At 43.0% G+C, this 17,914-nt stretch overlaps 1 protein-coding gene across 5 annotated transcripts in view; it reads left to right on the top strand.

Annotated features, from left to right (window-relative positions):
- Positions 1 to 17,914, top strand: part of LOC118358189 (uncharacterized) — a 30,629-nt gene that overhangs the window by 10,130 nt on the left and 2,585 nt on the right. For 2 of the 5 annotated variants that reach the window (XM_052478636.1, XM_052478637.1), the window contains 4 exons: positions 16,095 to 16,170; positions 16,269 to 16,433; positions 16,616 to 16,852; positions 17,653 to 17,833. In XM_052478636.1, the coding sequence (XP_052334596.1) occupies positions 16,271 to 16,433; positions 16,616 to 16,852; positions 17,653 to 17,833 (581 nt within the window). In that variant the 5' untranslated portion in view covers positions 16,095 to 16,170; positions 16,269 to 16,270. The other 3 variants (XM_035735728.2, XM_052478634.1, XM_052478638.1) reach the window with 2 other exon arrangements.

Genomic DNA, 17,914 nt, shown 5'->3' on the forward strand with positions numbered 1-17,914 from the left:
TCAGCCACGCACAAAGTCCTAAATGACATCTTAACCGCCATCGATAATAAACAATACTGTGCAGCCGTATTCACCTGGCCAAGGCTTTCAACTCTGTCAATCACCACATCCTCATCGGCAGACTCGATAGCCTTGGTTTCTCAAATGATTGCCTCGCCTGTTTCACCAACTACTTCTCTAATAGAGTTCAGTGTGTTAAATCGGAGGGCCTGTTGTCCGGGCCTCTGGCAGTCTCTATGGGGGTGCCACAGGGTTCAATTCTTGGGCCGACTCTCTTCTCTGTATACATCAATGATGTAAGTCTCTGATACACCTCTACACAGACGGCACCATTCTGTATACTTCTGGCCCTTCTTTGGACACTGTGTTAACAACCCTCCAGGCAAGCTTCAATGCCATTACAACTCTCATTCCGTGGCCTCCAACTGCTCTTAAATACAAGTAAAACTAAATGCATGCTCTTCAACCGATCGCTGCCTGCACCTGCCCGCACGTCCAGCATCACTACTCTGGACGGTTCTGACTTGGAATATGTGGACAACTACAAATACCTGGTTGTCTGGTTAGACTGTAAACTCTCCTTCCAGACTCACGTCAAACATCTCCAATCCTAAATTAAATCTAGAATTGGCTTCCTATTTCGCAACAAAGCATCCTTCACTCATGCTGCCAAACATACCCTCGTAAAACTGACCATCCTACCTATCCCCAACTTGGGCGATGTCATTTACAAAATAGCCTCCAATACCCTACTCAACTAATTGGATGCAGTCTATCACAGTGCCATCCGTTTTGTCACCAAAGCCCAATATACGCTCTTGTTGGCTGGCCCTCGCTTCATACTCGTCGCCAAACCCACTGGCTCCAGGTCATCTACAAGACCCTGCTAGGTAAAGTCCCCCCTTATCTCAACTAGCTGGTCACCATAGCAGCACCCACCTGTAGCACGCGCTCCAGCAGGTATATCTCTCTGGTGACCCCCAAAACCAATTCTTCCTTTGGCCGCCTCTCCTTCCAGTTCTCTGCTGCCAATGACTGGAACGAACTACAAAAATCTCTGAAACTGGAAACACTTATCTCTCTCACTAGCTTTAAGCACCAGATTACTGCACCTGTACATAACCCATCTATAATTTCACCCAAATAACTACCTCTTCCCCTACTGTATTTATTTATTTTGCTCCTTTGCACCCCATTATTTTTATTTCTACTTTGCACATTCTTCCACTGCAAATCTACCATTCTAGTGTTTTTCTTGTTATATTGTATATACTTCTTCACCATGGCCCTTTTTTGCCTTTACCTCCTTTATCTCACCTCATTTGCTCACATCGTATATAGACTTTTCTACTGTATTATTGACTGTATGTTTGTTTTACTCCATGTGTAACTCTGTGTTGTTGTATGTATGGAACTGCTTTGCTTTATCTTGGCCAGGTCACAATTGTAAATGAGGACTGGTTAAATAAAGGTGAAATAAAAAAATAAACAGCCGTATAATAAAATAGATTAAATAAAAACATGTCCTCAATCTACATACAATATCCCATAATGATAAAGCGTAAACAGGTTTAGATATTTTGCTAATGTATTAAAAATGAAAAACATATACCTTATTTACATAAGTATTCAGACCCTTTGCTACGAGACTTGAAATTGAGCTCAGGCACATCCTGTTTCCATTAATCATCCTTGAGATGTTTCTACAACTTGATTGGAGTCCACCTGTAGTAAATTCAATTGATTGGGCATGATTTGGAAAGGCACACCTGTCTATATAAGATCCCACAGTTGACTGTGCGTCAGAGCAAACACTAAGCCATGAGGTCAAAGGAATTGTCCATAGAGCTCAGGATCGAGGGAAATATGAACGGAACAAAGTTCAGAGAGAGAACCTTGATGAAAACCTGCTCAAAAGCGCTCAGGACCTCAGACTGGGACAGTTCACCTTCCAACAGGACAACGATCCTAAGCACACAGCCAAGACAACGCAGAAGTGGCTTCAGGACAAGTCTCTGAATGTCCGTGAGTGGCCCAGCCAGAGCCTGGACTTGAACCCGACCAAACATCTCTGGAAAGGCCTGAGAGATGTCGGTAGCATGCTACGACACCGCTATGCATTTCTTTGTCAGATGGCTACTGCGTCCTATATAGAACGAGGCTAATTTGTACATTTGATCCAAATATTTTATTTAAAGACTAGCATTATAGTATAGGAGTAACTCTGGTTGGCCTGAAACATTCTTGACCTTAAATTAAACTGTCAGAATAAATTGGAGTGCCAGTGCATACTGCCTTCATATCATAGGCTTGCAGTAGCTGAAGCTTAATAATATCCACACCTTCAAAGGCAATATCAAAATTAAGTCAAGCCATTGTTGAAAATATAAGCAGGCCATTATAGTTACATATACGCCGGGAGTCAGGAAGCAGGTGCAGACGGTGAGTTTAATGTTAAATGCAGATAAAAACAGAAAACCCTACTACCTAGTACCTACCTAGTAACTAAATAAAGGAAGAGTGATCAAGGAAGTAATGATGTCCAGATGTGCATGATGGTTGCCAGGGACGGTGGATAGTTGAACGGCAACGGCAAGAGCAGGAGTAGGCATGACAGTATCCCCCCGACACGCGGCTCCGTCCGCAGGACGGCCCCAAAGGCGAGGAGCGAGTAAATCCAGACAGCGGAGATTGAAATCCTGGACGATGTTGGGGTCCAGGATGTCCACCACCGGGAACCAGCAGCACTCCTCAGGACCATACACCTCCCAGTTCACCAGGTACTGGAGTTGACCCCCATGACGTTGGGAGTCCAGGAGGGACCTAACGGCATAGGCGGGGGTCCCCTCGATGTCCAGGGGAGGTGGTGGGGTGTCGCGGGGGACAGCATCAGCCAGGGGACCAGGAACCACCGGCCTAAGGGGTGTGAGGTAGTTGGTGGGGAGTTGTAGACGATAAACCTTGAAGGGCCACAAAAACCGGGGGCTCAGCTTCCGGCAGGGGAGGCGTAGCGGGAAGTTCCTGGTGGAACGATCACCAGGATGGAACATGGGAGCCTCACTGCGGTGGCGGTCCACCTGATCCTTCGATTGGCAGACTACTGCAAGGGCCTCGGTATGGCTTGGAGTCCATGGAGCCAGGGCTCTTGGAAGGGAGTCAGCCTGGTGGAGGAGTGACAAAGTGAGTTCTGGGCATACTTCGTCCAGGGAATGAACCGAGCCTACTCCCCCTGTCGGTCTCCTGGTTGATCCTCTCCACCTGCACCATTGGACAGAGGCTGGTTGATACTTCGCCCAGGGAATGAACCGAGCCTACTCCCCCTGTCGGTCTCCTGGTTGATCCTCTCCACCTGCACCATTGGACAGAGGCTGACCGTGGCCGCGTGCTTCTTCATAAAAGCTTTTCAGAACCGCAACGTGATTTGGGGACCACGGTCGGAAACGATATCCTCCCGAAGGCCATAGTACTGGAAGACCTGCTGGAATAGTACCTTAGCGACCTGGAGAGCGGTGGGTAGACCAAAGAGAGGGACATAGAGAATGGCAAAACATAGATAATCTGTCAACAACAACCATAGTGGTAAATCCATTAGAAAGGGGGAGATCAGTGACGAAGCATGTGAAAGGAGAAGGAGTTTCCTTGCTGGAGCGTGCTGGGGGAGATTTGGTTTGGGCACATACAGAGCAGGAGTTGACATAGCTGGCGACCTCCCGTGCCAAGGTGGGGCACCAATACTTAGCAGAGAGATATTGAATGGTGCGGGTGATACCTGGGCATCCAGCGGCGAGGGTTGTGTACCCTCGCCGTAGGGACGTAGGTGCGCTCTGAAGGGCAGGTAGCAGAAGCGGTTCCCTCTCCAGAGACTGGCAGTGTCCACATCTATGTCCCAAAGCACGGGAGGAACAATTTGAGAGGGTGGAATGATGGGCGCACTCAGGATCAGAACCTCTCCCGAATTGTGGAGATGAGACAGGCCATCGGCTTTGATATTCTTAGAACCTGGGCATTATGAAAGGGTGAAGTTGAATCTAGTGAAGAAAAGGGCCCATCTTGATTGGCTTGGGTTCAGCCGACTCACCGTCTGTATGTCCTCCAGGTTCCGATGGTCGGTGAGGATGAGGAATGGCTCCTTGGTGCCCTCCAGCCAGTGTTTCCCACTCCTCTAATGCCAAATTCCCCGCCAGGAGCTCCAGGTCGCCAACGTCCTAGTTCCTCTCTGCAGGAGGCAATTTCTTTGAGATGTGTGCATATGTATACAATTTCTGTGGGTTACCTTAGTGTTGGAACAGGAAGGCTCCCCCACACACACACACACACACACATACACACCTGAGGCATCCATCCACACCACGAAGGGCAGCGTATGATCTGTGTTTCGGCAATGGGGCAGAAGTGAAATGCCCGCTCAACAGGCGGAAGGCCTCATCGGCTGCAGGACTTCACACCAACTTACGAGGACTACCCTTGAGGAGAGGCGATGGAGCTGAAGTTCTTAATGAAGCGTCGGTAGAAGTTGGCAAACCCCAGAAACCGTTGGAGCCCCTTTATGGTGGTTGGGACTGGCCATGACCTAACTGCTTCAACCTTCCTTTCATTCATACTCAATGGGGCGGCAGGGTAGCCTAGTGGTTAGAGCGTTGGACTAGTAACCGGAAGGTTGCAAGTTCAAACCCCTGAGCTGACAAGGTACAAATCTGTCATTCTGCCCCTGAACAGGCAGTTAACCCACTGTTCCTAGGCCGTCATTGACTGATTTGTCTAGTTAAATAAAGGTAAAATAAATGTTAAAAAACCCTGTGGGCTGATCCGGTACCTTAAGTAGACCTGATGGAACTGGCACTTCTCAGCTTTAACATAAAAGGTGGTTATCCAGGAGGCATCTCAGGACTACTCGGACGAGAGAGATGTGATCCTCCAAGGTGGCCGAGTAGACCAGGATGTCATTGATATACACGATCACCTTGCACCCGATCATGTCCCGGGAACACCTCGTTCACGAAGGCCTGAAACACTGACGGAGCATTGGATAGTCCATAAGGCATCACCAAGTACTTGTAGTGCCCAGACGCCATGCGGAAGGTCATTTTCCACTCATCCACCTCTCAGATGCGGATAAGATTGTAGCTGCTCTGTAGGTCCAGGGTCATAAAAGAACGGGCCCCACAGAACAGAGGTACCTCTGGCCACCATTGAACAGTTCTGTGGTGATGGAATTGAGACCTTTGTAATCGATACAGGGAGAGAGATCCCCATCCTTCAAAGAAGCCTACCAACGCAGGAGAGGTGGATGAGCGGACAAAACACTGTTGGAGAGCCCCATCTCGGTGGGTTCAGGACGGTCGAAGGAGGGAGAAGAGTGGCAGGGTGGGCATCGGCACCACCGAAAGTGGTTATCCAAACGAATGCCCATTGCGATGAGTGTGTCCAAGGAAAGGTTGTCATCCCGATACGCCAACTCCATTTGTACCTCTTGGCGCAGTCCTCCCCCAGAATAGGGCGCGGAGTGCCGGCTCATTCCATCCGCTGGAGGCCGCCACAGTCTGAAAGGTGACTCCTCCGTACTCCGCAGTAGTCTGAGCACCCTAATGGAGTTGGAGAAGCCACTCACCTCACTCTCTGCCCTCTGGAGGATGATCGAAGACCGCCCTGAATAGAGCCATGAACCACCAACCTTGGACCTTTCGGGGGTGGGGGCTCCCGTCTGATTTACAAAATGGAGGGAGCACTGGACTTGGAAACCACAATATTTCGATGGAGTACCGTCATACTTCTCCGGAAGGGACAGTCAGGCATGGCTGACCTGGACGGACTGCTAGGTAGGCTGGGGGACTGGTTCACTGTGACGACCTGTTGTAGAAGGCCCTCTAATAATGGTATGAAGATCTTCTCTGGTGTTGTCAAGGCGGTGGAGAATGCGAAGGACCTCCTCCATAGCCATACCCAATTGCTCCAGCTGGTCGTGGTGTTGGTTGCTTAGATGACCCTGTTCGTTGACCATCTGGAAGATGGCTTTATCTTCTGCTTCCGTATCAAGCGGTAGTATTCTGTTACTTATACACCGGGAGTCAGGAAGCAGGTGCAGAAGGTGAGTTTAATAATGATCAACTCAAATAAACAAAACATGAGAAGTGTACAGAACGTGAATGTAAACAATACTACCTAGTGACTGATGGCTACTGAGGGCTAAATAAAGGGAGAGTAATCAAGGAAATAATTATGTCCAGGTGTGCGTAATGATGGGGAGCAGGTGTGCACAATGATAGTTGCCAGGGCCGGTAGACGTCACTGGAGCGGGGGATCAGGTGTAGGCATGACCAAGGTTGGGGAGTAATGGATTACATGTAAAGGATTACAAAACAACGGTAGCTGCAATCCGTTACATTACCTGCAAAAATATTGTAATCCGATTACAGATACTTTTGAAAAACTAGATGATTACTTTGGTGATTACTTTTAAATTCAGAAAGGTTTGCTGAGAAAAAAAATCTTTGTCACTTCTCTTGTTTTCTCAATGACATTGAAATCAGCATTGAAAAAAGGTGCAAGTTTAAATTTGTTCTACCTGAGCGAGTCTGACCACGAGTCAGAGATCACTATGATGACACACCAAATGGGTTTGATAGATAGCGGGAAAAGAGCAGGAATAGGCTTTTCTAGGATACAGTCCAAGCTATGTCTTCCAATGGTACGACTTCTGTTGGCATCCAAAGATTATCCAACTTGAATAAACGCTTGGAGGTAAGGAGGACAGCAGTGGTGTAATCTACGGTGATATGGATATCACTTATTGTTATCTACATAGCGCATTGATGTGAATCACACTGCTGCTCTCTCATTTAGCTATTTGTGCCTTACAGATTGTGGTTGTTGTGGGTGGCTGTTCACAAATCTAAATGTGTATTTGAACCCAATAATGGTTGAATTCAAGAAGTTTAAGCTGCCTATCAATCATTGCTTTTGAAACCAGTGGACAGTCAGTGAAAAATGCGCTCTTGCAACAGCTGCACAGTGCGGATCCCAGCCTATGGAATGAAAGTGGGATTTTTATCCATAGGCCTAATGGACACATGTTCAAACTCGCACACATTTAATAGACATAAAGGGGTAATCTGTAGTTGCTACATCAATTTTTGGACTTGTAAATTATATATATATATATATATATATATATATATCTATCCATTGATTCCTGAAGAATATAACTTATAAATGCCTCATGAGCTTAGTTCAACAGCCACACTCCATTAGAACCCAAAATATAAGCTTGTTTTCTCCAATGTTTGTAAATGTAAACAAACACTGTATAGCCTCAAAACACAGTTAAACCAATACATTTGATATCATGGATGGTTAGTTCTTGCATCCATAGCTCTGTCTATTAATCTGAGAGTGGTTACATTTCTCCAGGCCCATCCCTGAGCTTTTTACCAAAACAGAGGCGGGGTGTCCATTTTGTTATTGTTTCATCTGTGGAACAGCTGCATATTATCAAGATATCAAAGTGTCACCAACAAAAGGTTTAACAATAGGCCTATAGAAAATGCAGCATATGGCATTAATTTTTCACATGTAAATAGCACTTTTCAGTTGTGCTCAAAGCATGCCATTTCAACAGTGCAGTATTTTTTTCCCAACTCGAATCAAACAGAGTAGGGCTGGCTAATAAATCCTTAGTTTTGGGGTTATGCTCGAGTAAAATCATTTGGCTAATCTATACTTCCATATTTCCAAGTACTATTCTTAAAGATCAATGGATATAACATGTATTGGAATGACTGGAATTCTGATATACTTTGGTTTTTAATGTAAAGATATAATTGCATCGTATTATTATATGTAGTGGAAAGCAATGGGTTAGAAGAAGCCTACATAAGCATCCCATGAAGTCAAATGTAACATCCATATACAGTTGAATTTGGAAGTTAACATACACTTTAGCCAAATACATTTAAACTCAGTTTTTCACATTTCCTGACATTTAATCCAAGTAAAAAGTCCCAGTCTTAGGTCAGTTAGGATCACCGCTTTATTTTAAGAATGTGAAATGTCAGAATAATAGTAGAGATAGTGCTATAGTTCAGCTTTTATTTCTTTCATCACATTCCCAGTGGGTCAGAAGTTTACATGGCATTCAATTCGTATTTGGTAGCATTGCCTCTAAATTGTTTAACTTGGAACAAACATTTCAGGTAGCCTTCAACAAGCTTCCCACAATAAGTTGATTGAATTTTGGCCCATTCCTCATGACAGAGCTGGTGTAATTGAGTCAGGTTTGTAGGCATCCTTGCTCGCACATGCTTTTTCAGTTCTGCCCACACATTTTCTATATGATTGATGTCAGGGCTTTGTGATGGCCACTCCAATACTTTGACTTTGTTGTCCTTAAGCCATTTTGCCACAACGTTGGAAGTATGCTTGGGGTCATTGTCTATTTGGAAGATCCATTTGCGACCAAGCTTTAACTCTGATGTCTTGAGATGTTGCTTCAACATATCCACATCATTTTTTGCCATCTATTTTGTGAAGTGCACCAGTCCCTCCTGCAGCAAAGCACCCCCACAACATGATGCTGCCACCCCCGTGCTTCACGGTTGGGAATGGAGTTCTTCGGCTTGCAAGCCTCCCCCTTTTTCCTCCAAACATAACGATGGTCATTATGGCCAAACAGTTCTATTTTTGTTTCATCAGACCAGAGGACTTTTCTCCAAAAAGTACAATCTTTGTCCCAAACCTTAATCTGGCTTTTTTATGGTGGTTTTGGAGCAGTGGCTTCTTCCTTGCTGAGCAGCCTTTCAGGTTATGTCGATATAGGACTCGTTTGACTGTGGATATAGATACTTTTGTACCTGTTTCCTCCAGCATCTTCACAAGGTCCTTTGCTGTTATTCTGGGATTTATTTGCACTTTTCGCATCCATAGTATGTTCATCTCTAGGAGACGTCTCCTTCCTGAGAGCTTTGATGGCTGCGTGGTCCTATGGTGTTTATACTTGCGTCCTCTTGTTTGTACAGATGAACGTGGTACCTTCAGGCATTTGGAAATTGCTCCTAAGGATGAACCAGACTTGTGTAGGTCTACAAAAAAAAATTCTGAGGTCTTGACTGATTTCTTTTGATTTTCCCATGATGTCAAGCAAATAGTCACTGAGTTTGAAGGTAATGACGTCAAATGACGTTATATCTACAGTAGCTTTGATTGGACTGATACATCGTACTTTCAAAATCTTAGCTAGCAAGCTAGCAGTCATCATGAATCAAGTTGACAATCTACTGGAAAATATTTTTCAACCCTTGTCATATGTAGAGAAATAATGAAGAGTAATTATAGATAAAACGTATCAGTGCTCATCCGCCATTGGACATAAACATTACACAACAAGTTGGAAATCGCAAATTCAACACTGAGTTGTTTGGAAGGAATCAGTGACTAACTGCAAGCATTGCAAAGCAATCACTAGCCTGCCATTCAGTGTGGCGGGTTTATGGTCCAAGTCTGGATTTAAGGGTCTCTTTTCTAGGCTTAAAAGGATTTAACATTGGACATGCTGTCAATCATTCAAAACGTGTATTCATTTGTGGATGTCCATCACCCATTTCGTAGGATATGATATTGTGGACTACAGGAAAAGGAGGGCCGAGCACGCCCCCATTCTCATCGACACGGCTGTAGTGGAGCAGGTTGAGAGCTTCAAGTTCCTTGGTGTCCACATCGCCAACAATCTATCATGGTGCAATCACACCAAGACTGTCGTGAAGAGGGCACGACAATGTCTATTCCCCCTCAGGAGAATGAAAATATTTGGCATGGGTCCTTAGATCCTCAAAAAGTTATTCAGCTGCACCATCGAGAGCATCCTGGTTGCTTCACCACCTGGTATGGCAACTGCTCGGCATCCGACTGCAAGGTGCTACAGAGTGTATTGCGTCATCCAGGACCTCTATACCAGGCGATGTCAGAGGAAGGCCCTAAAAATTGTCATAGACTGTTCTCTCTGCTACCGCAGGGCAAGTGGTGCCAAAGTGCCAACTGCCAAGTCTATGTCCAAAAGGCTCCTTAACAGCTTCTACCCCAAGCCATAAGACTTCTGAACAGCTAATCAAATGGCTACCCAGACAATTTGCATTAACCCTCCATTTTGTATGCTGCTACTTGCTGTTTATTACCTTTGCACAGTCACTTTACCCCTACCTACATGTACAAATTACCTCGATTAACCTGTACTCCTGCACATTGACTTGGTACTGGTACCCTATAGCCTCGTTATTGTTCTCTTATTGTCTTACTTTTTAAACCTTAGTTTATTTAGTAAATATTTTCTTAACTCTTATTTTTCTTAACTGCATTGTTGGTTAAGGGCTTGTAAGTAAGCATTTCACTGTAAGGTCTACCTGTTGTATTTGGCGCATGTGAAAAATGTAATTTGATTTTGATTTGATGTTACGGATTACAATTTGTATTATATGTTAAGAATTTGCAAATGTACAATATGTTAAGAATTTGCTAAACGTACAAAATGCTCCGAATTTGCAAAACGTATGGTATGTTACAAATTCTAGCTAGGTGCCTAGGTGGCTAATGTTAGCTAAGCTAGGGGTCTAGGCTAGGGTTAATTTCAGGAGTTAGGTTAAAGGGTTAACCTCTACAAGATCGGTGCCCCCACCACCGCAGGATGGTTGAGATAACGTAGGCTAATGTGATTAGCATGAGGTTGTAAGTAACGCCAAGTATATTTGTAAGTAACAACAAGTATATTTGTAAGTAACAACAAGTATATTCTCCTACATTAATTTCACATTTCCACAAACTTCAAGGTGTTTTCTTTCAAATGCTATCAAGAATATGCATATCCTTGCTTCAGGTCCTGAGCTACATTTTAGGCGAAAATTGAAAAAAAGTGTTGAATCCTTAGTAAGAGGTTTTAAGTAGCCATATGTCTCATGCAACCAAAAACAAACAGAACATATCATGCTAAATTGGTGTCTCGGGTTTACATACAGAACAATACAAAATGCTCTGAGACCAGGTTGGTGGTACAGTAAAATGTAGCACATGAAAAAGCATAGTACATATGGGAAGTACTAATACACCTTGATATAGGGGAGGCGCATTTAACCACATGAGGAAATTTGGCTTGGATGGAAGACATTTTTAAGTAAATCTGCAAAAGAGCAAATGTAAACCAGGGATAGAAAATATACTACGCTCCCCTGTGCCTAATAAAAAAAAAGTTTATCAACCCTCCCCTATTTTGGATCAATCTGTCCGTTAGAATAACTGTCCACATCTGCTTTTCCTCAGCCGACAATACCAGTGATTAACAGCAAGATTACTAGCCTATGTCCATCTACTATAGCAGAAAAGTTTAGGCTACCTATTATTTTGGTCAGCTTGTCGAGAAATAGCCTATTCCAAACTGACTCTGGGACAGTTGTGGGACGGTAGATTCCAAATTCATACAAATAGTAGGCTAAGACTACAATTAAAGGCAATGAGTCCGATGCAACAGATCACAACTTTTAGCTTAAAATGTTGATAAAATATTATTTATTCACATTATATAGCCAGCAATGTGCCCCAGGCAGTAGGCTACGCGCGAATGTTCGTTCCATAATGCAATTAGCGGGAAAATAACGTCGTCAAAAGAGCACTGCACATGTGAGTGGTTTCATGTGACAGAGATGAAAATATCCTTTGGCAATTTAGAAAGAGAGGATATCTGATAGGATACTTTGACGCAATGTAAGACATGCCTGTGTGGAGCGACTTCAGTGTGTTCGAGACAACTGGGAACTAGGAAAATAACGAGCTCCGAATGAGAAAAATCTTTTTGACCGGTCATCCAACTCGGAATTCCAACTCGGGAACTCTGGCCCCAACTTTTCCGACCTGAAACTCATCTGCCTATTTTTCAGAGTTCCCAGATGTCATGAAAGCACCAAAATATGCTGTAGCAGCAGTTCGTGCACTGTCTGACAGATTTTCCACTCAAAGGCTCTGTATGTAAATGTGTGATAAATGAAATAGTTGAAGTCGAAAGTTTACATGCACTTAAATTGGAGTCATTAAAACTCGTTTTTCAACCACTCCTCACATTTCTTGTTAAAACAAACTATAGTTTTGGCAAGTCGGTTAGGACATCTACTTTGTGCATGACACAAGTCATTTCTCCAACGATTGTTTACAGAGAGATTATTTCACTTAAAATTCACTGTATCACACTTCCAGTGGGTCAGAAGTTTACATACACTAAGTTGACTGTGCCTTTAAACAGCTTGGAAAATTCCAGAAAATGATGTCATGGCTTTAGAAGCTTCTGATAGGCTAATTGACGTCATTTGAGTGAATTGGAGGTGTATCTGTGGATGTATTTCAAGGCCTACCTTCAAACTATGTGCCTCTGCTTGACATCATGGGAAAATCTAAATAAATTAGTCAAGACCTCAGAAAAAAAACTGTAGACCTCCACAAGTCTGGTTCATCCTTGGGAGCAATTTCCAAATGCCTGAAGGTACCACGTTCATCATTACAAACCGTAGTACGGGACCACGCAGCTGTCATACCGCTCAGGAAAGAGACGCGTTCTGTCTCCTAGAGATGAACGTACTTTGGTATGAAAAGTGCAAATCAATCCCAGAACAACCGCAAAGGACCTTGTGAAGATGCTGGAGGAAACAGGTACAAAAAATCTATATCCACAGTCAAAACGAGTCCTATATCGACATAACCTGAAAGGCCGCTCATCAATGAAGAAGCCACTGCTCCAAACGCCATAAAGAAAGCCAGACTACGTTTTTCAACTGCACATGGGGACAAAGATCATACCCTGTGGAGAAATATCCTCTGGTCTGATGAAACAAAAAGAGAACTGCTTGGCCATAATGACCATTGTTATGTTTGGAGGAAAAAGGGGGAGGCTTGCAAGCCAAATAATTCCATCCCAACCGTGAAGCACGGGGATGGCAGCATCATGTTGTGGGGGTGCTTTGCTGCAGGAGGGACTGGTGCACTTCACAAAATAGATGGCATCATGAGGTTGGAAAATTATGTGGATATATTGAAGCAACATCTCAAGACAACAGTTAAATCTTTGTTGCAAATGGGTCTTCCAAATGGACAATGAACCCAAGTACACTTTCAAATTTGTGGCAAAATGGCTTAAGGACGACAAAGTCAAGGTATTGGAGGGGCCATCACAAAACCCTGACCTCAATCCTATAGAAAATGTGTGGGCAGAACTGAAAAAGTGTGTGTGAGCAAGGAGGCCTACAAACCTGACTCAATTACACCAGCTCTGTCAGGAGGAATGGGCCAAAATTCACCCAACTTATTGTGGGAAGCTTGTGGAAGGCTACCCGAAACGTTTCACCCAAATTAAACTATTTAAAGGCAATGCTACCAAATACTAATTGAGTGTATGTAAAGTTCTGACCCACTGGATGAAAGAAATAAAAGCTGAAATAAATCATTCTCTCGACTATTATTCTGACATTTCACATTCTTAAAATAAAGTAATGATCCTAACTGACCTAAAACAGGGCATTTTTACTTGGATTAAATGTCAGGAATTGTGATAACTGAGTTTAGATGTATTTGGCTAAGTTGTATGTAAACATCCGACTTCAACTGTACATAACAAATAATCTGTACACATGCTCCAATTTTAATTCCACAAAATGATGTAAATGATCCTATATAGTGATAAGTATGACCAGTCCAATGTATTTCCATCAATGAATATGCTAAAAAGCATTATTTGCAATGGGATTTTTTAAAATCAGGGCCAATTTTATTTATCGGCTTTTCTATTTTCTGATCTGAGAAAAGCAGGCTACTACTACTGGCTAACAGCAATGCTGCTTTGGAGTCTCAAGGAGACATATGCTGAGTTCGGAAATCACGACATCCGACTTCAGTGTGTTCAAGACAACTGGAAACTCTGAAAAAAACGAGCTCGAACTGGGATAAACACCAAAAATAAAGTCTGAGGTTAACACAAGCTTAGATCTGACACGTTTTGTTCTATGAGATAATATCAGTCAGTTAACATGACCTTTATGAATTAAGCAACCTTTATCTGCTTTATGTGCTTTTTAAAATTAAATAAACGCTTCAAAAAGTGATGTTAGCTGATGATGATTATATCATAGAACAAAACGTATAAGATTTCTTAAGCCTGTGTTTAACAAAAAACCCTCCAATAACGCCATTCATTTTCACATAAGTTTGGTTCAAAGAACCATGGCGGAGTTAGTGCCTACAAAAAGACGCCATTACTATTTCTCTCACATGCATAGCAAAGATATTTATAACTAATTACCCATTCTTGTCTGTGTGCATAGTTTGAGCTACTCAAGAAAGTGACGTAATTTTCAGGGTAAGTTGCTAGAGGCAGGTTGATTTGTTGCTAAATGTTGCTAAATGACATTGTGATGTCATTGCGTGATAACATTAAACTGCGTCATTACGTAGAATACACAATAACGTTACTTAAATTGACTGGTCAGCTCGGCAAAAAATATGATTTTACATTATTTTCTGTACTTCTGTCTGTACAATTTTGATTGAGACATGTTGATTGATGTTGTAAGTTTGTTCAAGAACAAACATTCATGATCAACTATATTCATTGGGTTTGGCTCATCGAACCCGTACTACAGCTGCTGCAGTCAGCCAACAATGATTTGCAATTTGCTGAAATTGCTGCTGGCCTGCTTCTGACGTCACTCACAATGCAATTTTGCAGCCAGGCACGAGTGTGTGACAGAGAAAATATTTTTTGCGTCATTTAGAGGGAAAATGCGTGCATTTTAGTGTTTGAGTCACTTTTAAAAAGTTGCTAAAAGTTCCAAATACATTTTTAAAAGTAGCTAAATTTGTTGCTAGGTGCTGTTTTAAAAAAAAGTTGCCAGGGTCGCCTGAAAAATTGTTATCACTGGTGACGTTGCAGGCTAAGCTCAGTGCTGCCCCCAAAAATGGAATGCCGAAAGGGGTATTGCAGGCTTCCATTAGCTATTAAATTATCTTTCTAACTTCTGTGTGCGATTTTTAAATAATCTGTTCAAGGACATACATCTGGTGTATTATTTTTTAATATACACGAAGACTGACCACAAATATTAATATTAGATTGACCACAAATATATATACCATTTTTCCATTCCTATAATGGATCCTGTTTTGTGCAAACAATGCCCGCAGTACCGTGGTCGGCCTTGAACATCTGTGGCTTCAATGAGAGGGGGCAGTCTTTCCCTGGTATAGAGGTGTTGGTTGTTTAGCAACAACTGATGCCTGCACAACTATGGGGCAAAACAAACTGGGTTGACTTAGATCAGCATGTCCAAAACTTGGTCCTGGGGACCTCAAAGGGAACACGTTTTGTTTTTTGCTCCAGCACTACACAGCTGATTTCAAATAATCAAAGCTTGATGATTAGTTCATTATTTGAATCAATTGTGTAGTGCTAGGGCAAAAACCAAAACGTCCACCCCTTGGCCGAGTTTGGGAAACGCTGGCTTAAGTTGCTTAAAACATGTAAGCTATATTTTGTCTTCAAAGTTTATTGAAAACATAACTACATTTGCACAATGAGCACTTGTTTCCTCTCAAATACATCCATACAGTTGTTGGTTAGCTCACTAGCGCACTTTAACCATATTAGCATTGACATGAAATCAGTCAAAACACCTCAAAACAAGACATGGTATCAAGAACAAGATAAAACGATCTGAAACACCCCATGATCTGAAACGATTCCCCACATTGCAGTTTCTTGTCACTCTTGCTAGCAATCTGGCTATCCAACAACATGCTGGCTTCTGTCCCATAGAAGCACACAGATTGTTTTTGTGACATTGTCCGATACACAGTATTTATTTATTTATTTTTTTACCCCCTTTTTTCTCCCCAATTCCGTGGTTTCCAATTGGTGGTAGTTACAGTCTTGTCTCATCGCTGCAAGTCCCGTACGGACTCGCGAGAGGCACATTTCTATGTGAATTTGGTCAGGTCGCCCAAAAAGTGACATATTGTAGCTTTAATGTGAACATGCTTCTGTCTAATGCTCCATAATGATGTTTCCTCTTCTTTTGCAGATGTTTTGGTGATTTAAGGATTGTGCTGCTTTACGTACTGTCCCGTGAGTCACAGCCAGCTGCACTCTAACTAACTGTATGCTTTTCATTTTAATTAGGAGCTTTCATTAAAAGAGCCCAAGAGAAAATTTGCATTTACTTCAGAGACCAAAGCCTGTTTCTATAAATCAATAGGGATGTTTCAGTCCAGAGGCCTCCGCATGGATCGAGGGCACTCTGCATGGTTTCCAAGGCCAAGATCCTGGTTACAAAGACCAACATCCTGTTTCCAGAGGCGATCCCTCAGAGCGTCAGCAGACCCCACCTCTTCAGATGATGTCTACATCAGTTGCCTTTACGGTGATACTCTAGCAATACCTAAATATCCATAGCAACAGAATCAGAAGACGCCATTCATTCTGATTCAATACCCATGCAGGGCTGGGTTGGAAGTGACTATGGTGCTTTAAAGCAATATCAAAACTCTATTGCTGTTACTTTCATTAGAAGATCCTGTTCTAACTCTACCTGTGTTCTCTCAGCCCAGGGCTTCCGCTGCACTCTGCAGCAGAGGCCCAGCTGCAGCAGTGCCAGGTTGACTCCCAAGAGCAATGCCAGAGGAGCGGGAGGGAGGCCAGTGAGCAGTGCTCTGGGTAGACTGGAGAACAGCCCAGGGAGGGGGACCAGAGCTATGAGCAGACCAGTTACTGCACCCGGGGGAGGGGGAAGGCGCAGAGACCCGGGCCAGAGACCTGGAGCTCAAATCAGGGGCAGGACAGGTAAACACCCTTCTCTTAGTGGAAAATATCTAATATATTCCAACTGTCAAATTGTTTCTTTCTTGATCTCCTAATTTTTCATATCCTGTTTATATTTTCTCTTGCTTACACAGTCCCTTAATCCACAAAGCTAACTTGGAAGGAACACTAGCTTTGCATGTAACAAACCAAATGCTAATCAAAATCCCAATTACTACTGCTTAAATGGCTGACCTGACCTGTGCTGCAGCATCTGGTGCTAAACTGTGCTCATCACTGTCATAATGGGTGACTGAGGCTGCTGTTTACTCTTAGTGCTAACCATTGAAAAAGCCCTTTGATCAGAGTTCTCTAATTATGAGCCAACAGTAGAGCTATACACACAAGCTTCCATCTGCCTCATAAATTCCCATAAACATAACCAAATAACATGGATAAACTAATCTTTTCCCTTTCTGACTTCAGGCTAAACAGCTGTGGTTTATTTTTGGTTGCCCAAATAAATAATCAATCAATTTTATTACCCGTTCACATGAAATTTCCTCTCTGTGTGTTAGCTGCTGCTTTTATTAGTCACCTTTGAAATCCTTGATCAATAATGGTCACACACACGCACACACACAGTCTTAACACTGCTTTAAATGAAGTTGTGCTCAATCTCTCATATACTGACCATGTTCATTTCAAGACATTGTATTTGGGACATTAGCCAAGAATGTATATCAAACATCTGCAGCTGTAGTTTCAGAAGGTAGCTGTTGACACTCCAAAACCACATCTCTCACATTGACTGACTGACTTTGTTATACATTTCTTGTAAGAATGTCCCAGAGTGCCCTGCAACACCAAACATAACGACACACATAGACAGCAGCAGGACACGTGGAGGGGGAGGAGGCCTTTCTCAACATCATCTACACTGCATCTTTATCTGCCTTCTTCATCATACTATGAGGATGAAGAGCAGGAGACGGATATAGAGATAGAGAAGGAGGATGTGAGGTATGGTTTTATTTATGTGTGTTATACAGGTGTTATAATGTCATACATATAGTGCATTCGGAAAGTATTCAGGCCCCTTGA

The sequence above is a fragment of the Oncorhynchus keta genome, chromosome 25, assembly GCF_023373465.1.
Source record: "Oncorhynchus keta strain PuntledgeMale-10-30-2019 chromosome 25, Oket_V2, whole genome shotgun sequence".
Classification (NCBI taxonomy): domain Eukaryota; kingdom Metazoa; phylum Chordata; class Actinopteri; order Salmoniformes; family Salmonidae; genus Oncorhynchus; species Oncorhynchus keta.